This window comes from Mytilus californianus, unplaced genomic scaffold (genome assembly GCF_021869535.1).
Source record: "Mytilus californianus isolate M0D057914Y unplaced genomic scaffold, xbMytCali1.0.p SCAF_1, whole genome shotgun sequence".
Lineage (NCBI taxonomy): Eukaryota > Metazoa > Mollusca > Bivalvia > Mytilida > Mytilidae > Mytilus > Mytilus californianus.
The window spans coordinates 129,322,571-129,349,083 of NW_026262581.1; the positions used below are offsets into that span (position 1 = coordinate 129,322,571).

General features: G+C 30.4%; 1 protein-coding gene across 6 annotated transcripts; it reads left to right on the plus strand.

The window, feature by feature from the left end:
* Positions 1-637: 637 nt before the first annotated feature.
* On the plus strand, positions 638-26,373 carry LOC127713779 (protein phosphatase 1 regulatory subunit 42-like). 6 transcript variants are annotated; one of them, XM_052219813.1, is made up of 11 exons: positions 638-757; positions 6,531-6,718; positions 7,569-7,738; positions 9,860-9,998; positions 10,339-10,573; positions 11,193-11,324; positions 11,728-11,793; positions 13,880-13,894; positions 18,026-18,143; positions 18,768-18,785; positions 22,615-26,373. In XM_052219813.1, exons 2-11 carry the CDS (start codon positions 6,584-6,586, stop codon positions 22,760-22,762), a joined length of 1,176 nt encoding a protein of 391 aa, XP_052075773.1. In that variant the 5' UTR covers positions 638-757; positions 6,531-6,583; the 3' UTR covers positions 22,763-26,373. The 6 variants fall into 6 exon arrangements, with proteins under 6 accessions (XP_052075773.1, XP_052075774.1, XP_052075779.1 ...); XM_052219814.1 differs by lacking the exon at positions 18,768-18,785 and adding an exon at positions 21,369-21,439; XM_052219819.1 differs by lacking the exon at positions 18,768-18,785 and adding an exon at positions 19,384-19,409 and having other exon boundaries at positions 22,615-22,744.
* The last annotated feature ends 140 nt before the right edge of the window (positions 26,374-26,513 follow it).

Sequence of the window (26,513 nt, forward strand, 5' to 3'; positions counted from 1 at the left end):
GTTGTCTTTGGTTCATGTCTGTCATATTTGTTTTTCGTAAATTGTTTTGTTATAAATTAGGCCGTTCGTTTTCTCTACATTGAATTGAATTGTTTCAAATGTTTCATGTCGGGGCCTTTTATAGCCCGTCGGACTATACAGTGTGGGTTATTCATTGTTGAAGGCCGTACGGTTGCCTATAATTGCTTACATCCACTTCATTTGAACTCTGATGGATAGTTGTCTTATTGGCAATCAAACCAAATCTCCTTATTTTTATATTCTATCAATCCGAATGTTCCTTTTAAGCTTTGTGAGAATTGGCAAATTTGAGTTTTTATAGGAAATATTCATGGATGAACTACAGTATGAATATATACACAAAGGAGATAACTAACACCTTTCTCATATTTAAACAACCACATAAGTCACATCTTGCTTAAAAGTGTGATACAGCGAATCACTCCAAAGCTTTTAAGAAAGCTAAAACTTGTTTGACACCAGATTTCCAACTGATACTTGGTCGTATATTTTTCAAATAGATTTTGGTTTTTAGTATTAGTTAAACAAAGTTCTCTTCTGAAATAATCTGAAAGGAGCACATTCACTGCTGATTTGAATACGGCGAGTAATATCTTTATTACGTTTTATTGAATTCTTCCGTCAATAAGGCGCTTGTATCAAACCTGACCTTGTTTTGAAATATTTCTTCGGTTTGGTATCACTTTGCAGACAAAGAGCCACATGAAAAAGTGGCAACAGACTGTTTGATATACAGGTATTTGAATATAACATATTGGAAACTTAAGTGGGTCAAATTGCTTCGTGAAGTTCATAGCAACAGAAGCCTAACGACTAGTCACGTGATTATGCTTTAAAAGTATAGTCTTAATATTGCTTGTTTTCTAGTGTGGTATAGTCCTTTAATGACTAATGAGTGAAGTTAAATTTGGCCTGAATAGAATATAATCAATTAATGTGAATAAAATTAATACTGATTCTAGTCGAACCCAGGTACTTGTCGGTTACTGGCCATTTAACTCCCCTTTTTTACCTAGGTTTGTTATGAATGGTCTGATTAATCAGACTTAAATTGGTTGAACAGAATAGGTATTACAACAAGAGAGGCACCGTACATTGGAATACAGGGGTGTCAGGTTTGCTTTTCAGATGTTTCAGCCACACAACAATTAGCCTGTTCTTAATTCCGATAGTATTCTTCCAATTTGAGTGTTAGGGAGGTCTAGTTGAACTATTTTTCCAACAATAGGTACCAGATCATATAGGTGTCTTCCTGTTTCACCAATTGTCCATCTGCTTTGCCATTTCAGTTTTGTAGACATCTTGACTGCACTTCTGACATCCGACATAGTTATGACATTATATTGTTCATTTAGTGATGAGGCCTCCTTTGCAGCATCTTGATCAGAATCTAAAGGATAGTGGGTTATCACATGGTTATTTCATTTTTCGTACACAAAAATTAAAATTACGTCATGTCAATGGTTGAATTCCCATTGTTTAGGATGTTGTAAGACAATCACAGTATTTTGCTGAATGCTAGTGAAAATTACACAAACTAACGATGAACCAATTCCGTATTATAATGATAATAACTACAGACGCATGAATGACACAGCTGACAGAAGAACAATGATCACAAAAGTGAAAAATATGCATTCCACACACATTAACAGACATTTGGTTGGATCCCCTTAGTTAAATGTATATATCAATGCAAATGTATTGTTTCAATTTATTGATTTAGTTGCTTGAATTTGTAAAATTTATATATGTTTTATATAATTCAATTCAATTCAAATCTTTATTGTCATTACACTACATTTCATAGCATGTAATATAACAGCATAACAAAATGAAAAAAAAACCCAGGGGTGTGGAACAGGCTGGTGTGGAAATGCTATCCCCGACTCACCCGACTTTTACATTTGAACAACTGGACAAGTAATTTTTTTGTCTGGGTTGCCCATGGACAAGCAGGGATCTCCATGACCTGTTTTATGATGGTGCACAGCCATCGTAAAATTATCTTCTGCCATCATCAAATGATTACCACCATCGTTAAATTGTCTTTTGCCATCATCAACTGATCCCTGTCATTGTTAAATAGTTGCACTATGATTTCAATGTGTAGTCAAAATTTGTTTTAGTTTCGCTAGCAGCCGCCATTTCTGTTAGCAATTATAATTATTGGTATGTAATTGCGCATGCATAACCCCTATTATTATATAATCCAAAGAGTCCTCCTGATTGCTGTTTTAAAGCAAGATTTAGAGGGATATCTGGATAACGATCGCTGATCACTTGTACATGTAGTTAGAGACACCTGACAGGAGAACACTTGATCAAGAGAGATGATTAATTTCATTTATATTAAATTTCTTTTCAGCAAATGCCGCTGAAAATTTAGATTCAAAAATAATATTTAAATTCAATTACTACATGTACTAAGAAAAAAGTATAAAAAGTGGAACACATGCTTTTATTGATTTAAGCAATTAGCATCCCCCTTATTAAACAAGTACAAGGTTATACTCTTAGTCTTAATCGTAAAACAGAGCATAATTTCATGCAAAATAACAACAATTATCGATCATAATCACTCACTTTAGTAGTTTTAAAACTAAATACTTAAATATTTACTGCAACTTGATAACCTGAAGAAATTTTGTATCTTTATTCCAAATTCATTTCATAGTTTACAATCAAATTAATACATCCAGTTTACATTCAGTTTTGAAAGATGCATGTTGCATAGTCTATTACTGTGGAATTTGCAATTTTAAGTCGTTAAAACCATTTCAATTTTAAACTTTTGCCCTCCACAAATCTCTATTCATCATTTTACAAAAACAGGTACGAACTCCTTGTTGTTGATGCTGCAAATCATAGATCCCGGTTTGTGACTTCTGAATTGTATAATAATTTTGACACTACTACAACAGGGTGTTTAACAGTGGGAAAAACAATCCCCATTTTTAAGTCCTGACAAAGTTATTTAAATATGGTGAGAAGACGACTCTGGGGAACCTTCTGACAGGAAAAAAACTTTGACGTTAACAGGACAACTGAACTGTTACAAATGACAATTAAAGAAATATTAAAAGAGTTTGGTTTGATAAAATAAATTGCAATTTGGTCAGAATTTTGAATAAACTGCAATAGGTGGAAAGCAACACATACAGTCAAGTCTCAGTAGTGTATTTAGATTTTGAATTTTGGGTCCATTTTTCGGTCGCCATCAGGGTCCAAAGGGTCCAAAATTAACCTTTGTATGATTTTAACAAAATCTGAAAGGGAGGGTTTTTTGCTATGCTGAATTGCTTATATTTGATTAATTTCCTTTGGTTTTTTTTTTACATAAGAGTTACCTCCCTTACAATGTTTTAGCTTATAATTTATGTCTTATCTTTGAGGTGATATGCAAATGAGAAGCTGTCGTTTTATATTTTAATGTTATTAAGAATTTTGCTGATTCAGATATATTAATTTTAGTCCAAAATATTGTCCACTTATAAATAAATAAATTGAATTCTTGGTGTTCTTGGATATGCAGAATCTAATGGTGTATTTAGATTTTGGATACTAGACCATAATATGTATATAAGTCCAATTTCAAATATTTCAGTTCTTTGACCACATTCATACTGTGTCAGAAACCTCTGCTGTATCAAATATTTAATCACAATACAAATTCAGAGCTGTATCAAGCTTGAATGTAGTATCCATATTCACTCCAACTCTTCAGGTTCGACCTCTTTGGTTGTATCAAGCTGCACCCCGCAGAACATTTTATTGATTGATATTGGAGTATTTCATTTATGGAATGATTTTAATGCCTAACCTCATTATGCTCCCGCCACCATTGAATTTGAAGTTCCATGTATAAAGATGCCCAAGGTTATGTTTTAGTCATGTAAGCTACAGAACTTCTTTGTAGGAAATATCTATACACAAATACATAAACATAACAATGCAGTCCTTCTAATATGATTTTGAGATTGTGGGAAGTAGTGGGCATGGCATGGTATACACTCCTGACTAAATAGTTATAATTTATTTTTTCCAGGTTGTGAATTAATATGACATATTATAGTATTGCAGGTAAATTAAAAAGAACAACAATTAAATCAGAGGTAGTATTATTGTCGAGCCTTCGACTTTTGTGGAAAAAGCGAGACATAGCGATCCTACATTCCGTCGGCGTCGTTGTCGTCCGCGGCGTCCACAAATATTCACTCTGTGGTTAAAGTTTTTGAAATTTTAATAACTTTCTTAAACTATCCTGGATTTCTACCAAACTTGGAAAGAAGCTTGTTTATGATCATAAGATAGTATCCAGAAGTAAATTTTGCACAAAAAAAATTCCATTTTTTCCGTATTTTACTTATAAATGGACTTAGTTTTTCTGCCAGTTAACATTACATTCACTCTGGTTAAAGTTTTTAAAATTTTAACACCTTTCTTTAACTATCCTGGATTTGTACCAAACTTGGACAGAAGCTTGTTTATGATTAAAAGCTAGTATCTAGAAGGAAATTTTGTTAAAATTTAATTCCATTTTTTCCGTATTTTACTTATAAATGGACTTAGTTTTTCTTCCAGTTAACATTACATACAGTCTGCAGTTTAAGTTTTTAAAATATTTATTAGATTCATAAACTATCCTGAATTTTTACCAAACTTGGACAGAAGCTACTTATAATCAAAAGATAGTATAGAGAGGAATATTTTTATTAATTTTTTTCCTCATTTTTGTTGAGTCTGCGATTAACAGCAAAAGTAGGCGAGACACTGGGTTCCGCGGAACCCTTACGAATTTTTAAATAGGAGTGACCATGTCTCACATAAATAAAAGAAAACTTTGGGTATATGTCAGTGAGACCAACTGGCTTAAAAAAACCAAAAGCAAAACATATAAGGTCACCATATGGTCATTTACTCAGACAAATTAATGTCTATATACTGTAAATTCAGAAATTATTGCGTGCATTTATTATTGCGATTTTTTGAATTTTAGACTAAAATGCGATTTTATTTTTTTTGATATTGAGAAAAATCCTCTTAAATTCATATAAAAAATTTCCAAATGCGAGTTTAAATTATTGCGATTATAACCCTGTCGCATTTTTCGCAATAATAAAAACCTCGCAATAATTTCTGAATTTACAGTATACAAGATGTCCATATTTAAACTTCAGTCAATCTTGTTAACTTGGAGTTGCCTTACATGTAGCATTTTGTTAAATTGGGAAGGCTTAATATCATACAGTGTACTAGCTATAAACTGAGAGCAGAAATGCAGTCTCATAGAAGGGCACTTATGTGTGGTGTTCATTTTTACAACAGATTTATCTTTTGAATTAGCATAGATCAATAGTGCCTTTATTATATTTTTTACCCAAGCTTAACATCCTTCTTACAGAGATATGTTAGGTTTCCTTTGCCTTATCCCAAAATATTCTTTTCACTCTCTTGCCTTTTTAGCTCACCGGGGCCCAAAGGGCCCCATGTGAGCTTATGCCATCACTTGGCGTCTGTCGTCGTCGTTGTCGTCTGTCATCGTAAACTATTTCAAAAATCTTCTCCTCTGAAACTACTGGGCCAAATACCTTCAAACTTTAAATAAATGTTACTTAGGGTATCTAGTTTATAAATTGTATCCGAAGTTTTGATCCATTGACAAACATGGCCGCCATGGCTAAAAATAGAACATAGGGGTCAAATGCAGTTTTTGGCTTATATCTCAAAAACTAAATCTTTTAGAGCAAATGTGACGGGGTAAAATTGTTTAATTGGTCAAGATCTATAGGCCCTGAAATTTTCAGACGAATCGAACAATCCATTGTTGGGTTGCTGCCACCAAATTGGTAGTTTTTAACAAAATTTTGCAGTTTTTTGTTATTATTTTGAATATTATTATAGATATATATAAACTGTAAGCGGCAATAATGTTCAGCAAAGTAAGATCTACAAAAAAGGTAATATGACCATAATTGTCAATTGACCCCTTAAGGAGTTATTGCCCTTTAAAGATAATTTTACACAATTTGTTCATCAAGTTTGCTAACATTTAAAAATCTTCTCCTCTGAAATACAGGTGAGCGATTCAGGCTCTTGAGAGCCTCTTGTTTCAAGCCTAATAAGTCTAGAATAAACAAAAGGATTATAAAAAATGTGGACATGGTTGGTAAAAAAAATATGTGGACATTGGACATTGGAAAGGGAAACAAAGTGAATATTTTTTTAAGTGTGAGGGGTGCAACCTGAAGGGGCGGGGTGTGGCAACCCTCTATTTTTGGCTAGCTTAGACACTGATATAGTCTATAGTTACCAGTATATGGGAGCACCATGATCTAATATAGTCTTAAAGTAAATTGGAAACACTTTATGCCATATTTTCTCTAGTTGTATTGGAAATACCTTATCTCATTGTATCTAGTTATTATATTGTTAAATTTTTTAGTTATCCTAACTTACTTTGACATTTAATAAAGACCTCTTATCTTATTATTTTTTTTTTATTTCAGGGATGGAAGGTATAGAAGCTACATGATTTTATGGTTTAGAATATAATATTAAAATGGTCAAGTTAACTATTGACCTGATTGCTAGGGGTACCTCTGGTTACACCAAGAAGAAACGAGATGAATCTATGTCACAGTATTTACGCAGATTAACTCATCTTTACTTGGAAGACAGAAATATTGACGAAGTGGTATGACAATTATGCTTTTATTTTATAACTTTTCATGTAATTGAATGATGTAACTGATGATCCCTTTCAAATACAAATAAATAAAAATAACTCAATGTTTTTATGACATGGACACTAAAATTGCTATCATGGGTAAATATTAATAGTAAAAACTCATCACAGATAACAGGCTTATAATTTTGTATGTCATATACACATGTCATCTGTATAAGAACCATCAGTGGCATTCAAATCTATACAGCTTGTAGGCCAATTCAAATATGAAGTGGAAGAAATTGAAAAACATAAATTCCAAAAATTTGTACCACATATGACTAAAGCCATCTCTGCCTTGAGGTAGACAAACCTGAGTGTTTTGAATTCATATTTTTTAGGGACTATAATAAAATAAAATGTTCAGAAGTTAAACCATTTAGACAGTCACACTCACAGATGTATATTCTTGTATGTGAATCTCCTTGAAGGTAGTTTTTACGAAGTTTGAGAAAATTGACTCTGTAGGGTTAATCAAGTGGGAAAAATATCCTTAGTATGTTAACAAGAAGGCATATAAAGTAATTATGCTTATGGGACAGATACCAATAATGAACCTCTGCTCTATAAATTTGGTCTCCAGCAATGATTTACTATCTATAAGGCAATGACAATTTGTCAAAAAAGATCAAGAGATGACCTAATGGATCTCAAGTATAAACTTTCCTGTCCATGTAATTGTATGGATTAACAACAAAAAGAGGGAATGTTTTATTGCATATTTTTGTCTGATTTTAAATTCAGGCTCTATTTCTTTATTTGATTGTGAAATGTTTATTTGTGTAATGTTTTTTAAGTTTTTTTTATCCTTTTTCAGAGTGATGAATTATCAATGTGTAAAAATCTGTCTGTGTTGTACCTGTATGACAATCAGCTGAATAGAATTCCTATGCTTCACCAGAACCAGAACATTAATATGCTGTATTTACAGAATAATGATATCTGTAAAATAGAGAACCTGACACCTCTTGTCAGACTGTCTAAATTGTAAGTCACTTCTTGTTAGACTCTCTAAATTGTAAGTCACTTCTTGTTAGACTGTCTAAATTGTAAGTCACTTCTTGTCAGACTGTCTAAATTGTAAGTCACTTCTTGTCAGACTGTCTAAATTGTAAGTCACTTCTTGTCAGACTGTCTAAATTGTAAGTCACTTCTTGTCAGACTGTCTAAATTGTAAGTCACTTCTTGTTAGACTGTCTAAATTATAAGTCACTTCTTGTCAGACTGTCTAAATTGTAAGTCACTTCTTGTCAGACTGTCTTAATTGTAAGTCACTTCTTGTCAGACTGTCTAAACTGTAAGTCACAAGATTAAAAGGAGATATAGGGTATATGTCAATGAGACAACAAACTGACAACACAACAAAACTAACTAAAATAAGGCTTCACTTGTCAGACTGTCTAAACTGTAAGTAAAAAGATGTGTGATATATTTCAATGAGACAATAAACTGATAACCCAGCAATACTAACTAAAAGCCTCAATGGTCTATCTGTCTAAACTGTAAGTCAACAGAACCTGACTCAAATCATTCAACTATCTTAACTGTAAGTCAGAAGAATCCAATCTGACTGATTGAACTATAAGTCAACAGAATCCCTTCAATCTGACTAACTGTAAGTTAACAGAATCACTCTAGACCGACTAACTGTTAGTTAACAGACTCACTCTAGACCGACTAACTGTAAGTTACCAAAATCTATTCAGATTGACTAAACTGTAAGTTAACAGAACCTGACTCAAATCATTCAACTATCTTAACTGTAAGTCAGAAGAATCCAATTCGACTGATTGAACTATAAGTCAACAGAATCCCTCCATACTGACTACTGTAGGTCAAAATCAATTCAGCCTGACTAGCTGTAAGTTAACAGAATCACTCTAGACTGACTAACTGTAAGTTACCAAAATCTATTCAGATTGACTAAACTGTAAGTCAACAGAATCTGTCCAGACTGACAAATTGTAAGTTAACATAATTCATTCAGACTGAATAGATTTCGCCCAGACTGACTAACTGTAAGTCAACAGAATTCCTCCAGACTGAATAGATTTTGTCCAGACTGACTTAATGTAAGTCAACAGAATTTGTCTAGATTTACTTACTGTAAGTCAACAGATTCCATTCAGAATTTCAGAGACTGACTAACTGTAAGACAACTGAATTCATTCAGACTGATTAACTGAAATTTGCATTGTCTAAATTTACAGATGTGCAACCTATATTGGGTGAAAAAAAGGGAATTTTATGAAATCTAGTTGTATATCTTCAGACATTTAATGAAATTAACCCATATATAAAGTTTTACAAATACTTTATTAAGATTGAGAAAATTCTGGGCCTTAAATATGATGATTCAGCATACATTCACAGTTAACAGTATGCATAGTTTACCTAAAGCCCTGTATGCAAAGTAATTTCATGAATTATGTATATTTGTACTAAAAATTGTTAAGAAGTGCTTATATTTACTCTTCACAGTCATTGAAACTCATTGATGTTCAAGATAAAAATTGTTGTTCAGGTGTTTTGTCCAGACCTGTCAAATTCCTATAAGTAAGCCATAACGCTTGATTGTGACTGTAGCATCAATTGACTCAAGCTAGAGATACATAAATGCCTCTATAAAACTTACCATAATGTGTTCTAAAAATACATGTTAAAGTAATTTAACAGAAATATCAGAGCTATTTAGCAAATTTAAGGCCCCATGGGCAGAACATTGAGAAAAGTCCTAACCCCTGGGTCATAAAACAGATAATTGAACCTTTATAGGCTGTGATTTTATTATTATAAATCTCTTGTACAGAAAGCAATAACCTTGCTTTGCTTATGTAAAAAACATATTATCTTTTGACCTTTGCAAAAAATAGTAGTGCTTATGAACTTTCAATTCCAGGATATGATTGTTCATGAAACTTCATAGTAAAAGTGGCACAGTTTTAGCAGTAAAAGGAGTTCCTATGGGAAATTGCATTGAAGTTCAAACTGTAGTAATTTAAAGCAACATGTTTTGAGAATCACTCAGCGTTTCGGAAGAAAAAATGTCACATAATGATGACTTATTGTCTTACACCGTAACTCATAGGATATGTTTATCTTTTTCAGGTACTTAGGTGGTAACTGTATCACAGTATTAGAGGGACTTGATAAGTTAGAAAACTTACAGGAACTTCACTTGGAAAATCAAAGGTTACCTCCTGGAGAAAAACTTTTGTTTGATCCTCGGACAATAAGATCTCTGTCGGTAAGGATTATTTCAGATAAAAATGTCATGATAGTACATAAACATTGTATTGGAGTTACTATTTGATGTTTTCAGTTACAAAGCCTTAGTAATGTGTTCAATGAGATTTGAATTAAAGATATTTTTGTAGAATTGTAAAATAAATTGTACATTTTTTATAAAACAAAACTGTGGAAAGTAAATAACGTCCTTCAGATTCAATGTATATTACACCTTTATAAGAAATAGAGATCTAAAGGCTTATTTTGTAGATAATCTGGCATGAAGATTACTACAGAGTACATGTATTTCAATTCATATACTATTTGTACTGATTGAAACAAATTTTCTTTCCTTGCAGAGATCTTTACAAGTGATTAATGTGTCAGGGAACAATTTGAACAGTATTAGTGACTTAGAATGTTTAATAATGATACAACAATTTCATGCTACAGACAATCAGTTAATGGATATGAAGGAACTTGCTCATATATTTGGACAGTGGCATAGATTGTGGAGATTGGATTTAATGGGAAATCCCCTGTGTCATAAAGCTAAATACAGAGATAGGGTAATCGTCATGGCAAATCATTTAGGTTGGTAAAATTCAAATATTTCATGCATTAAGAATTGTAACAAATTCATCATCAATGTAGCTCATTTTATACAGATTATCTACTAGTATTCACATTGTGGTCTATTACATTTAATTTATCTGCTAGTTTTCTTGAGTAATTTGCCAAATTTGTATACTTGAAGTTCTGTCATAGATATCAGCAATGAATTTGCAGAATAGTAGCATTTGTTTAAAGATTCCATTCAAAATCATTTAATTTTCTTATTGTACTGAAAGAGCCATCTCTAAGGCAATCTAAAAAAAAAATAGGTGGCTCACTCTTTCCAAGTGTAATAATCCAATTTTTTTTTTTTAAGTTTTAAAAACATGTACAATTAAAAAGGTTGCATTTGGGAGAGATATCTAATAGTCCAAATTGACACCTAAAATAGCAAAAAAGCTAAATAATCCAGCTGTTTTAAAATTATGTATATATTCATTGATAAATGAATAGAATAGTATTGTGTGGTCACTTAAAATACAGAAATTTCATTTGTTTGAATTACAACAAAAAACATGTTAACCTTTTGGTTCATTTGGAGATTGTCCTGTCTTTCAGCAAACTTTCCTTTCAAAAGTGCTGTTTATTCTTCTTCCAGAAATTCTAGATGGTAAAGAAATATCAGAAACTTCTCGTCAGTTTTTAAGGAATTGGCATGCATCAAAAGAAGTACAAAAGAAGAAAAGAGAAGAAATGTATCGCAAAGGAACTGTTGGAGATTTTCTCGATGGTATGACTTACTATATAAAATACAAAACAAAACAAAACCATTCCTACATACACTCAGTGTAACTGTAAACTTTAAACATAAACAGTTTTGCAATTTAAACTTCTGAAAATTATAAATGAAAAATCTTTCTGTTGTTCTAATTAATAACTCCTGTTAACATAATAGATCTGCTAGGGGAGGCATTTTATCCTATGAAAGAGTTTTGAAAGACCAAGAAAGGTTAAGGCTATTCTGTAATAAAATTGAAACAATTTAAAACTTTTAAGTTTGGGAATTGGGTCAGGAGAATTGGAAATTCAGAATTCAATGTTTATGGCGAGATTAATTCAGGAATGGTAACAAATTCATTTTAATTTTAAAAGTGTATTTAAATCTATATATCTTTAATACTGGTATTTGATAGGAAACAAAGAATTACCTCCAGTTAAAGACCCACGTAACCCTAAAGTTCCAGGTTACATGATGCCAGGTAAGTGTAGTATCTACAGGTGTATCAACGATATGGTTAAATAATTTTGACAGAATTTAACTTTAAGGGTAATTTTGCCCAAGACATTTTTTTCATTACATTGTGTTGTGTCCTGATCAGTTTATAATTCTTGCAACAGAAAGATCACTATTGACCTGGTTGATAACTTTACCCTATACATAGAACTAAACTAAAATACAATAATTATTTGTACTTAACTAAGTACAATGCCAGAATCAGTTATTGTTTGAAAACACATATGTGAATAGACATTGATTATTTTGAATTGAATCAGGCATGTATTGCAAATAAGTTGCTATGAATTCACATTTAAAAACAAATTGTAATGTGATGAGTATTTGACAAGGATAAAAAAAGATCAGGCAGATTTCATGGTGTGCCAATAAACTTGATCAATTTCTTAATATGAAAATCTACAATGTCAGATCATGAATTTTTTATGAAAATAATACATGTATATAAAAGATATAAGAGACTCAAGTCTGTTTTCCTTTTGTTTCTTCTAAGTTAAGATATTTGTGTACTGCATGTAAAGTCATATACACACATATAAGAGTTAACCATTTCCTGGTTTACATTTACATGTCTAATTTATTATAACAAAACCTATATTTTCAGACCCAATTTTCTTAAAGGTATCACTTTAGGCATGAAAGTATATATATATACTTACTATAATTCTTCTTTGAAGCATGAAAGGTCAGATTCTCTGGTGTGTATCGTTAATCAAGTTATTCGTTTTCATCAAGTTTTCAAACTGATGAACAATATTTGGTATGAAATAAATCTGATATCTAATGATGCAGATAACTACAAAACAGATGTCAATAGTAGAAAAAATGATATTTATCTGAATTTTAAGTGTACACACCAGAGAATTATAGTCCAAGTGGATTACTAAGCTATAAAACTTATGTACAAGTGAATACACAATTTTACTATTCTAATTCCAAGATAGAAACCTAGAGTTAAGAAAATTATTTCCTCATTGATAAGATTAAAACAATTTTTCAATAAATTTTCATGATACTATTTAATAAGAACATAGCAAAAAAATTGGACTAAATAGTAAAATTGGTGTTTCATACAGAATGTTTTTTTTTTAGAAATAGGCTAATGTTTATATTGTTAACAAACTTGGTAAGAGTTTATGAATTATAAAATTTAGAAAGAAAATAACTTATTTGTAATAGAATTTTCAATGGTGGAAAATGAGCATTTAATTGCTTGTTTATTGAATAGAAGAAGGATGGGTAGTTAATGCATTTTTTAGAATTGTTTTTTCCCTTTTGATTTTGTTGGGGGGAAAAAAGAACAATTTAGGCTGAGATACAATGGTTCATTTGAAAACATGATGAATCTGCTCTTTGGGTGGGTTGCAAATCATGCTTATATTATGGTGAATATCAAAGAAAAAGCTAGCGAGTAGCAGAAGGAGGAAACCACTTTGCATTATTATAGTCTCTTACAGTTTTTAACACAAATTTTATAAAATTCATTTAGGAAAGAAATTGAAACTTGTAGTTTTGCATCTTTAAATAAAACAGTTTCTGGAACTCATTCATTTTTCACCAAAATTTTCAAGAGAGCATAGTTATCAACTCCTAAATCCTATCTTTGTCAACTCAAACATTTGATGCCTCAAACATTGTTTGCCAACATATGAACATTTATGCCCGAGTCATTTAAATTACTTTTGATGATGTACAGCTATGTAACATTGGAGACTTTGACTCTTTTATCGTTGTATACTCTTTGTTTTTCAGCAATATTTTCAGAAAGTACCTATTTTGTAAATTATTGCTACATTTATATTTATTTGTTTTATGTGCATATTTTTATATCTACAATAGAATACTGATCATCTCCTGTTAAGAAATACACTTTGTAACCATATGAGTCTTTGATATGTTTAGAAATAATTCCTTGAAACACTTGAACTGTTTCTAGCTCTTTGATAGATCCATATTATAAAATTCTTTGTATAGAATATCGGTAACAGCTAAACTTAGGAATCTATTAGCACTTAGATACAATGCTTAGTGAATATTATTGGTTTATTTAGGCTACATGATGAAAGGTGAGTTTTCAGTGTTTCAGATGTGGTCATAATTAAGCTAGATAACATATGTAGATTTAGTTGTTAGATGTGAAATTAACCCAGACAAAAAAAACTCTTTCATTCCAAAGTCATTTGATATTCAGGGTCTTTGAAATTTCCAACAAATATCTGTTGTATGTGTTTCTCTGATCTGTAGAAGAAAAAATATGGCAAAAATAAGTTGTTTTGGTAAATATTTGGTTTCTCCTCATGGGTTTTATTGGGTCTCATCAAGTACATGATATCAATTGAAAAAAATGCTTAACAGGCTTTTGTTTCACAAACATTTTTATGCCAAAAGTTTACTTGGAAGTCATGAGAAAATCATTTTACTTGCGATCAATTTTAGTCATAAGTTTTTTTATGAAATGCAGGCCAGGATGGTTTTATTGTTTACAACATCACATATAATGTATGATGTTATTTGATGGTTTATAACAGAGCATGTGACGTCTGTTGTCAAGTGATGGTTTCTAACAGAGCATGTGACGTCTGTTGTCAAGTGATGGTTTTTAACAGGCATTGGATGTATTTTATCATGTGACGTCTGTTGTCATGTGATGGTTTTTAACAGACATTGGATGTATTGTATCATGTGACGTCTGTTGTCATGTGATGGTTATTAACAGGCATTGGATGTATTTTATCATGTGATGGTTATGTTTGTGTTATCATTCCTGGACTTTAATGATTTAATAAACACTTACAATTTTAACAACATTTAACTTTAATTGACATTTATGCAACCCAGTCCTGATGTTTCCACCATGTTCAGACCAAGGGACTTGAAACAGTTGATGGTTTGGTGGTATTGATATCTTAATATCTCCATTGTTAGTTTCTTTAAAATCTTTAACATATAAGTTTTCTGAAAATTTTAAATTTTATTTTCCTGAGTCATATATATATATCTAGGAGTTAATGAATTTCCCTTAAAATAACCAAAGTAAAGATTGGATAAAGATGTGACCTATGTGATCACTTAATTATTACCAAAAACTCTTCAAAATGATGTGTATTTTTATGAACATTGCTGGTGATTTCTGTTGTCATGTGATATTTTACAGCATGCCATGACATCTGTTCCTTGATAGTTCACAACATCTATGTCTACAGTGGTCATTTGTCATCATTATTGACTTCGATTTTTCTATTCTCTTTTGAGTTAAGATTATTAAACAGAAATTACAATGAAAATGTAGTGATAGTATTGACAATCCCTTATATATAGATATTAGAGTAGTCTGTTTAGTTACTCTGTAAATCTTGTCAATCAATGTCTTATCCTAGATTATATATACCTATACTTACCATAGAGAAAGGAATGTTATTTTATAGTGTAAAGAGTGTTTAGTTATTTTGGAGAAATGTGTTCTCAGTGACAGTAGCCTGTACTGAGTGGTGAAATTGGTAAAGAAAATCATTATTTGTACCAGTGCTAGGTTCTTATGTTTTCTCTACAATAAAAAAAATACACCTGACCAAACTTACTGCATATTAAGCTGCTATATATGTTGTATTTTTTTATGCTGCAAAAACATTCACAAAGCTATACAGCTATATACAATATAACATCACTTTCAAATTTTTTTTATGGATTAACAGCTGCCATATATCATTAATATTTTCAGTCGACAAGAAAGGATACATAAAAACATACTGAATGAAAAATAAGGGCATTGTTTACTTATGAAATGCCTTTCTCTAAGCATTATATAGTCCAAGCAGAGTTTTAGGTTTTATTTTTCACCATATAAGTATGTTGTATAGGATAAATTTCTTTAAAAGACTCATACCAAAAAAATTACAGGGGCTTTCTTATGACCACATAATAGGTGAAAGGCCAAGTTTTATCTGGATGATGTGTGTTACCATCACAACTTGTTTGTTTGTTAATGTTGTTTTGTTAACTAAAATGGCAAGATTTATATATATTTTTTATATTTGTAATTGCTTTATTAAAAACCTTATACTTAAATAATGCTAACATTTAAATCATTAAGAATATATAAATGCTTAATATATATATTTGTGTTTTATATGCGAAATTGGTCATTGATAATCATTGCTATCGAAATTGAAACTTTATATATTTGTTGTCAAATTCCTACCTTAAAACATATTGCTGATGACCAACCACAGAATGTTAAATGACTTGTTCCTCTTGTTGCATGGTATTCAAACACTTGCACTTACACAAACCGTAGTGAAACCCTGTTATCACTGGATTAACAAACTTCAATGAAATGTTATCAAGTTATCATATGTTATTGCATAGTCTATTTTTTATTAAGAAATAGATTCCTATTCATGATTTTACCTGCGGAAAATTTATAGTAATATACTGTTATTAATTGTTTCTTTGCTCCATTGTATAATGTATCTGATATTAAGAAATCTGCATTGAAAATTTACCCATTTTTTATCTGAAACATAAAATACCAGAATTATTAGTAAAAAATCTAGTCAAAGTACACACAAATGTATTTTTATATTATCTGAAAGCTTAGAAACATGACCATAACATATTAGTTCCCATAAAACTTTAGGACAATTATATATACTCTTTTTTCAAATGTTTATTGGAATGGTATCTGTAGAGAATTGGATTTCTCTAGGTATCCTTTATGAAGGTGTAATAATCATACTTCAAGTCCTTCTTGGCAAAAACCAGCATGTAAACCCAAAATTTGGGGCAAATCTTGATGTTTCTCTACTAGATCTATCATGATGACAAGAGAGCAAAATTGTAGAACACCCTCAATCAAATCAATGCAACTTGACCATAACACAGCACACATTCCAGGTTACGCATGATTGATTTATAAAATCTTAGTCTGGAGGTTCTTACTGTGATCTAATAGAATAAAAAAGTAAAACTTTGAGTGACTTACAAAAATGCAAAATGTATTTAGTTGTTTGTTAACCTTCTGACCTTCTTGTGATGAGTGTCTGAAATATTTGTAATACCAAAATGTGTATAAATAAAAAATGATGTGAGATGTCAATGAGACAGGAACCCAACAACATAAAGAAACAAAAGGACATTTAAAGACCAACAAATTGTCTTGAACAATAGACAGCCGTTTTGATATATCAAGCTCTCAATTGCCAAGCATCTAGAAATATACTGTGAATACTAAATGACAAACAACATCTAAAGATATTACAAATGCATGAATTTTGACAGGCATCTGAACATAAAGCAGAGTTTTTTAGATATCCCAAGTTCCCAATCCTTCTCTTTTAATCTCATTCAGTGGCCTAAGGAAAAGTTCATAAGAGAACATGTAATAAAAATCAGTACCTTATTTAGAAAGAACTTAACCCTTTTAATAATATTATCACAGGTAACAAAAACACAAGTACAAACAAACAATACCAAACAATTCTGCATCATACAATGCTTGTAGTTACTGTTAGCAAGTGCAAAGTACTTATCATACACTGTTATATTGGTGTACTTAAGAGTAGATTTCATAAAGCTTCTTCACAAACAGTACATGAAGGCACAATTTATAGTATTAGGCAAAGAACAAATATGTTATGAATTTTAATCCAGGAAAAACATAGGAAATAGTTTATCTAGCTTTAAACTTTAAAATAAAGGATTTGATGTTCATTTCAAACAATACCAAACAAAATGATTAACAGCAACAGTTTTCCTGGAAACAACATCATCCAGATTTACCTAAAATACTTATGTAAAATGATTTAATAACATAAACTGTTTACTAGAATATTAAATTGAAACCATAACCAGATTACAAAATTCATCATTCCATTACGCACTTTATATCCAGCATGGTATATTACCAAAAGTAATGCAGTATATTTCAGTGTATTAACATATCATTCAATTATTATTAATTATTGTAACATTGTGAAAACATTTGATGACAGAAGAATGGACATTTTCTCATCATTTCATGAGGTTTTTTTTTAAATATAAAATTATTTTATGATTATTTTTTTTTAAATCTAAGCCAAGCTGTCACATCCTGATTTACACAAACAGCCAGTCACATCTTGTAATATTTGCACACAAATATAAAGTATTCTTGATATTTCTCATGTGCATTACAATGACATTTTCTAACATAATTACAGGATTACCTAGAAAGCAGTTTGATGAATTACTTGCGCGAACGACCACAAACATGTCTGAGAAGCCAGAGCCAGACCACACCACTCCAGTAAAGGCTAGGAGTGGTATTCTGAGATCTAAGTATGTATAACCTTGATATTGAGAATTGTATATAATGCTTTTTGAGGTAGATATTCAGCTTATTTTTCACTTTGATCTATTCTAGTCGTTTCGGAGTACATTATATTTGTATGAAGGCTCAAATATTTTGCTCATAGCACATGCTGTAAATCAAGATTAACATTGCACATATTTACTTCTAGAGAATAGATTTATGTATAATCACATGAGAATGTATTACATATACTTCTCAGCAAAGACATCCCAGCTTTATAACAGGTACTATTGTTGCTTTCATAGCCTTTATTATTAGCACATTATAAGAAATTAAACCTATTAGAAATATATGGAGGAAAGAAACACCAAAAAAAATGATGCTCTGAGAGATTAAAGTTTTTGATGATTTAATTCCTTCTGTAAAATACCATTTTAAACACATTTTTACTATATGTGAATAGTAATACTGTTCTGAACAAAGATTTTGTATGTTTCATAGGACTTTTGCCATACTTTCAATTATGCTATTTGGACCAAATTTGTTCTAAGCTCATCATGATAAGCTCATATTTGCTGAAGCGGAATTTAACTATGTCATCGATAAATGTTTGAATTAAATCTATAAAAAATTGTTTCCTAATTTTCCAGCAAAGTTCTGTCCATAAGGTATATTTTATTAAGGAATGGAATTGGGTACAGGTTTAATATTAAAAACTAATGAGGATTTTGGTAAGGCAATGGAATTTTCATCCATTAGCATTTAAACTAATGCTTGTGTCATTTGTAATCTATTCATAGATTTCTGTCTTATATACAGTGTATCAATAGCTTATTAACAGTTTTGAGATAATTAGGAAAAATAATATCAATTAAATGCTCAAAAAGGCTTTACAAGTACCTGGTAAGCACTCTTGTTATAATGTAAGTCAACAATGACTATTAAGATCAAAATTCATACACTGAACCAAAGTTTCACATACATATGAATTATATGGCTAGGCATCAGGATCAAGGATACCATTTTTAACTAAAATTGAAGATATTTAGCATCATAGCAATTAACTACAAGATAATCTGACAACAAAATGTGTGAACAGAAGGTATGATTTAAAACCATACAATAACCAGTACAAGGTTTTGTTTAGACAGGCCAGAATTTCAAAGATCAAAATAATATGCATGAAACATTGAGTAGCATGTGTAATAGAAAATTTTACTCAAAATGAGTGACCTATGTTTATTATGACTGCTACTTTGTTTACAGAACATTAATAATCAGTTAATTAAGAGGTATAGTATTGCTGTAGAGTGGTTGTCCCGCTAGTGCGTCCTATCACATGCACCACATTATTGTGTCCACAATCACCACCATTTCATATTTCATCAATTAATACAAGCACATTGATTATTTTTAACAGTCTGTTTTGTTAAAGGAGAGTTGGAATTTTAGTTTCATTATTGTCACATGTTTTGTTGCCTTTTGATTGACTGGGTATCTCAGTTACTAGGAAATTTTTTGTTATTACATCCATATGAGGTCAGCATGTAAATTCTGTAATCAGCATTATGTCATCCATTTCCAATAACTTTTTAGTGTCGATCTCGATGGAACTAAACAAAAGTCATTATGTTGGCCTGTAGCATTCGAATAACTTGTTAAATTCAGCAAGCCTACTAAGACCAGAGATTTATTAATTTGAAAATTCATGTTTCTTGTTATCCCGAATCATACAGCTGTCAAGTTAAATTACTAATGGTGTGTTTTGGAATCTAGTGTTAGTTATCATGAATATTGAGATACAACTTTGTCTGCTCCACTAATGCAGTGAAAGATTGCATGAATTTAAGAGCTTTGGATTATTTCATAGTGGAATTAATACTTTGCATGAACATGGCCATATTTTGGATTAGAATAAGTTTAACTGCAACATTGTTCATGATCAGTTTATTTCCATTTTCAGTATCATTCATAATGAATTGTATGTCTTTATTTTATTGTTTGATCTTAAAAGTAACATGGCAATGATGAAATACTAATAGATCTTTTTCATTATAACTTAACTTTTGTTTTACAACTTTTACATTATTAACCATTAATGAATAACCCAAATGATACAGTATATTTAATTCATACATTAACATCAGTTTTCAATTTAGAGATAACTGTATTGTATTTGAAGCATGGCATACGTCCATCGGTAGTTTTACTGTTGCAAATTGAGTTTACCTGGCGACGTGTAGCGGAGACAGGTAAACGGATATTTGTGACAGTAAAACTACCAATGGACTTTCGCAAAGCTTCAAATACAATACAGTTATCTCTATTCTAATGCAAAATAAACAAATCAATTAATTGTAGTCATTATTTTAGTGTAAATTTTCATTAAACGAAAATTCCGCGAAATGATGTTATCTTCTTTGGCGCCTTAACTAGGTGACGTCATAGGTATGCTTCCGGCATCAAACGTAAACACTGGGCGTTTTCTGGCCTCTTGTCGGCTTCAGAATGTAATAAAATTTGATAAAAAGAAGATTTCTAGGTGAAAAATGTGAGTTTTTTGGCTTAATTTATTATTGGAGAAATTTCGTGTCAATACATTCCGGAATTCAAAATGTCGTCTTCCTCAGTTACAGACAGGGAGATAGAGAATTTTACGCTTATTGTCATCCAATCAGAACCATTGATACAACATAATTGCATTAGAATTCCCATTTACATGTTTAAAAATTTCATTTTTCACATTTTCCAATTACCTCCCTTTAACAGAAAATCATTTTCTCATCTATCATGCTTTATAGTGTCCTTGTGATGATTGTGTTAGGATTACCTTTGATTTGAGGTAGAGTTTAGAGGAAGTTATGAGTAATATTATGTTTATTTTTGTAGATGGATATGAAGTTTAAAAATCTTGTCCTGTACATTGCTGCACAATTTCCATTAGTTTTTCCATCAGTTGATTCCATAAAATTTGTCTTTTGCTTGTTATGTATGGCTATTCAAGAAACGGACCAGCAAGGCACAGAGAGACTTTTTATTGTTGAGAGGCAGGATCTTTAAAATATGCCTGCTAATCTCAAGTGCTTTTATCGCTGGAATTGCCCTTATTTGATTTATTTGACTTTAATTTTTAACAGATCCTTTATTTTAAGCACCCAAGGATAACAATGAAACAAGTATACAAATTTGTTTTCAGGCAGCTCCATTATTTTAAGAATATAACCAGAAACTTGTTATACATTTGTTTTCAGACTACCTGATATTTTCAAATCTCCATTTTTATCAGTGCAGACCCCAGAACTGAGTTCATCAGTATCTCCTCGTAAGAATTGTGTTGAATGAAATAACAAAAATTACTTCCCTCCTAACTTATAATGACAATCCTGCATGCAAACATTAAATAAATTCAAACTTTTGAATTGGATTTTATTTTTTAAATATAATTTTCCTTATTTTTAACAGAGGTGGTTTTGAAAAATTAATGTGTTAAATAACATTTTGTTCCTTTTGATTCAAATATTTATAAAGCAATTTTATTTAAAATTACTGAGTTGTCTCCCTTTGAAACATTTCCTGTTGAATCAGGTCTAGAGAAAGTTCAGACCTGCTAACTTGCATGCTTTATGGGGGATTTCCTCCATGAGAGGTGTTGATCTGTATTTAGAAATTCTTTATCAAATTAACTAAATACCTCAAAACAGGCATTCAAATGAGTTAAAAGTGTATTTATGCACAAACATACTCATTCAAACAATATAGTAGTAAATTAAAAACACTGATGACAATATAAGAGGAGCATTAGGTCCTCTTGCGCTTAAAATCCCCCATGGAAATTTCAAAACGTTGGCAGGTATGAGAAAGTAAGATAAATTTCTGCACATTTTTGTATTATTAAAAATTTATCTATGAGAAAGGATTTATAGATCTTTAGCAATTTATACTGTCAAAATTTGTAACTTTTTAGTAAAAAATATATTTGAGACTCAGTAATAGTGGTATGTAATTCATACCAACAAAATTTCCTAAAATAATTTTATTTTGCTTTCTTTTGATAGAAAAGTTGTTTTATTGCTGAATAGAGTCCTATATACATAGGCATGTACATAGCAAGCATTGTTTTAAGAGAAAGAAAATGCCTTTCAGTGACAAGCTTCAATTTACCCAACCTTTTGCTGTAACTTTTTAGTCGCATGCCTATGGACCTGAAATTCTTCAAAGTGTTTTAGTTATTATATTACATGGTTTTTTTTTCAAATTGAAAGACAATAAAGATTTGAAATTCCTCTTGAGTTGTCATATATGATACACTTTACCATTCTACAAGGCTTTATGTATCTGCAGTAATATATGTATTTATATATAGCATGTTTTATTTAAAGCTCTATAAATACTAAATATCAAGGAACAGCGGCCACAAATTAAGTGTCCTAGCTGTATATAACTTTAGATTAGTGAAGTCTTAATATTAGCTATAAAAATATTCTTAATTTATTACAGAAATGCCGAAGATTTTGCGGATTTCAAGAACAGTACGACGATCGCATCTGCCCCTGTACGAAGAAGACCTGTCAATATGACATTTGAATTGACTGGTAACCTTGATTCTACACATCACATTAAACCAGATCATCTCCTTGGACACTGAAGTTCATGTGTATGCTAGTCAGTAGATCCAATATCACATGCAGTAATGCTTGAATAATTTATCTTTGTTATGATTGCAATTCATTTTGATACAAAAAGTTTCCTTTTGAAATGAAAATGTACAATACACAAATGAAGCAACATTGACACTTTACAAAGTTATTGTTTTTGGGGCACAGTGTTGTATTTTACACAATTCAATCCGTCCATTTGTTATAGGAGATACATATTTTAATTCTTAAAATGATATTGTTGAACAACGACACTTTTATTATTTATTCTGTAATATTCATTAATTTACTATTTATTTATATTATCTTTATTGTCATTAAATCTATTTTTATGTGATCATCAATTGTAAGGAAAAAAATAGGTTGAATTATCTGTATAAATAGGTCATTTTGTGGACTTTAGTTATTTATTTTTTTAATTGATTTTTTTTAATTGGAAAGCCTTTTGGGGACAAGTTGATTACTTGTAGAGAGATTTGAAATCATTAAAAGCATATTAATTTGAATCATAGATTAAAAAGAACCTGATCTCAAATATGTTTAAATAGACTAAATAAAAGTTGAAATAATGTATTGTGATTCTGTAAAGTTCTTCTTTGTGATAATTATTTATACTGCGTTGATGGGTTCCTGTCTTATTGACATATACACAACATCTCCATTTATTCATATCAATAAGTGTATAAAAGTATGATAGAAACCCTACCCTCTCCTCCCCCCTGTGTAACTTAAAAAGATGCATGTTAAATTAGTGTTGTAATCAGATAATGCAAGCTTTCAGTTATCAATAATCTGGCAATTATTTAAGGAAAACAAAATATAATTAAATGCAAAGTATCTTCTCTTTTTTCATGAACCACATCTGTAGACGTTCATATAACTGTTTTCAATACCCCCTCTCATGAAAACAAAAAATACTATTACAAGCCTGGATACTAGATATAAGCTAATATAACCTGTCTCAAAAAATAAGTTGTGTTCAATAAATTATCTATATATCTTGTACTGTTTCTGTTTAAGAATAACTTTCAGATTAGTTGTCAATCATCTGTGACTTATACTATTCATTGTTAATCTGATGTTCTGTAGATTCATACAACACTTTTTCTACATTATAAATTAATTCTTTATTTGTACTTAATTCATGATATATAAAAAAAAGTTCTGAATCTGTTGATTTTTGGCATCAGAAATTTAATGTCCTCTGAGAAAATCAGTGTCACAATTAACACAGCAGTACATGTAATATGGAATACAAGTTAAAAATGAAGAAAGGACATTAAATTTATATCTTCATTTACAATTTTTTGTGTACCTGTCTGTATGCTTCCCTATTTTATCATAAACACAATACAAAGATATTTTTTTGTCTAATAACTAAATTGTAATTGCAAGAAATCTTTAAACTATAGAAAAACTTTTATAAAAGAAAGGTTTTTAGACATGAAAATTAAGAAAAACTATAAAGTTGGGCATTAATGTACTACTTAAGAATTCTTGTACATGTATTGTGATGACCAAACCATAGTATGTTTTGTATCCCTCTGAGGTGCATTTACATTTTATCATTCCATTGTAAAGAGGTGCTAATACTAAGTATTGTGACAGTATTGTTAACTGTAGTGCCATTACAAAATTAATCATATATCATGTACATCAAAATAATATGCTTATTTGTGAGATTCTATATTCCTTTGATTAAGTGGCATATTTTGCAAATATAGTTTTGTTTTAAACCTGATTCTTAGGATTAGTTGTATGCAACTTATGTCATATATTGAGATTTCCATTGTGAGCATGACATCTCTTTGGAGTAAGCTTTCCGTATCTGCATCTGCTTGTTCACAGATAGTTTTTAAATGTTATGTTGATTGTAAATAGTAAAGTATACAGCAATGAAAACATTCCATTTATAGAATATTATGATCCTTACTAAATGAGAACCAGTTGTCTTGCAGTAAGCATCCACTTTGAAAACAATAAGCCCATTTCTTAACATTGTTAAACCACTTTTCAGTGCTAAAAAGATTTGAATTAATCCTTGATATTTAAAGAATGTTTGTTTTTGAAATAAATCTGGTATTTTAACTTGGAAAATATTAATTTCCAACTTGTTGATTTGTATCAGTAATATAATTAAGGAGTGAAATTTGTAAACTATGTAAAATGATTTGTACATGAAAAATATGTATGACAAAGTATTCAGCATTATGAATATTTTTCTATATCTAAGGTTTGTTCTTGAAAAAAATAAATAGTTTTTTTAAGATGCTTGCATATTATGTTCTATGGATGGTTGGATCTAGAACATATTTTAGCGTTAATCATATTGTAATAAATTCTATGGGTGGTTGTGCTTCTGAAAAAAAGTGCTGTCAAAGACTCTTTTGTATTTTTCTGTAACAGTCGTTATAATAACTGTCAAAAATATCAGAGTTCAAAGAAATGACACTGTTAAATAACTGTGAAATTATTAAAGTGTTGTAAATAAAACTCACTACATTGTGGACCATTTCTATGTTGTATCAATGTGTTCTATATTAGTTAATTAAGAATCAAGATATAGAAAATCAGAAAATAAATTCTGTAATATGACACCAGAACCAGCCGTATCCAATCTGTTTTGTTAACTTTAACTTTCACATACACTTTACGAATTTGACCTGTCTAAAGAAGACATTTGTTTCAGTTAAGACAGTTTATACTGTAAAGCTTATCCATTTGTTTCAGTTAAGACAGTTTATGCTGTAAAGCTTATCCATTTGTTTCAGTTAAGACAGTTTATACTGTAAAGCTTATCCATTTGTTTCAGTTAAGACAGTTTATGCTGTAAAGCTTATATATTTGTTTCAGTTAAGACAGTTTATGCTGTAAAGCTTATCCATTTGTTTCAGTTAAGACAGTTTATACTGTAAAGCTTATCCATTTGTTTCAGTTAAGACAGTTTATACTGTAAAGCTTATCCATTTGTTTCAGTTAAGACAGTTTATACTGTAAAGCTTATCCATTTGTTTCAGTTAAGACAGTTTATGCTGTAAAGCTTATCCTTTTGTTTCAGTTAAGACAGTTTATACTGTAAAGCTTATCCATTTGTTTCAGTTAAGACAGTTTATACTGTAAAGCTTATCCATTTGTTTCAGTTAAGACAGTTTATACTGTAAAGCTTATCCATTTGTTTCAGTTAAGACAGTTTATACTGTAAAGCTTATCCTTTTGTTTCAGTTAAGACAGTTTATACTGTAAAGCTTATCCATTTGTTTCAGTTAAGACAGTTTATACTGTAAAGCTTATCCATTTGTTTCAGTTAAGACAGTTTATACTGTAAAGCTTATCCATTTGTTTCAGTTAAGACAGTTTATACTGTAAAGCTTATCCTTTTGTTTCAGTTAAGACAGTTTATACTGTAAAGCTTATCCTTTTGTTTCAGTTAAGACAGTTTATACTGTACAGCTTATCCATTTGTATAAGTTTATTTTATGTGTGTCTATCATAATTTATTCACAATTTGCTCAATTCCATGATGTGATATTTAATTTTGCTTTTATGTGTCATGATTCAGTATTTCTGTTTACAAGCAATAAAAGAGTAATTTGAAAAAATAGACTGATATTCTTGTTTCATAAAAAGTATTCAGATATATGAAGTATGACAGACTGTTTCACGAGTACCGATTATCAGATTGTCTGCATATTGATATTTTACAATATCAATATACAGACAACCAGATAATCGAATTATCGG

Excerpts from the sequence above, each read along its gene's own strand:
- LOC127713779 (XM_052219813.1), top strand. The coding sequence starts at position 6,584 with ATGGTCAAGTTAACTATTGACCTGATTGCTAGGGGTACCTCTGGTTAC. Across the intron at positions 6,719-7,568 it reads ACAGAAATATTGACGAAGTG|AGTGATGAATTATCAATGTG; the intron begins GTATGACAATTA and ends ATCCTTTTTCAG. Across the intron at positions 9,999-10,338 it reads GGACAATAAGATCTCTGTCG|AGATCTTTACAAGTGATTAA; the intron begins GTAAGGATTATT and ends CTTTCCTTGCAG.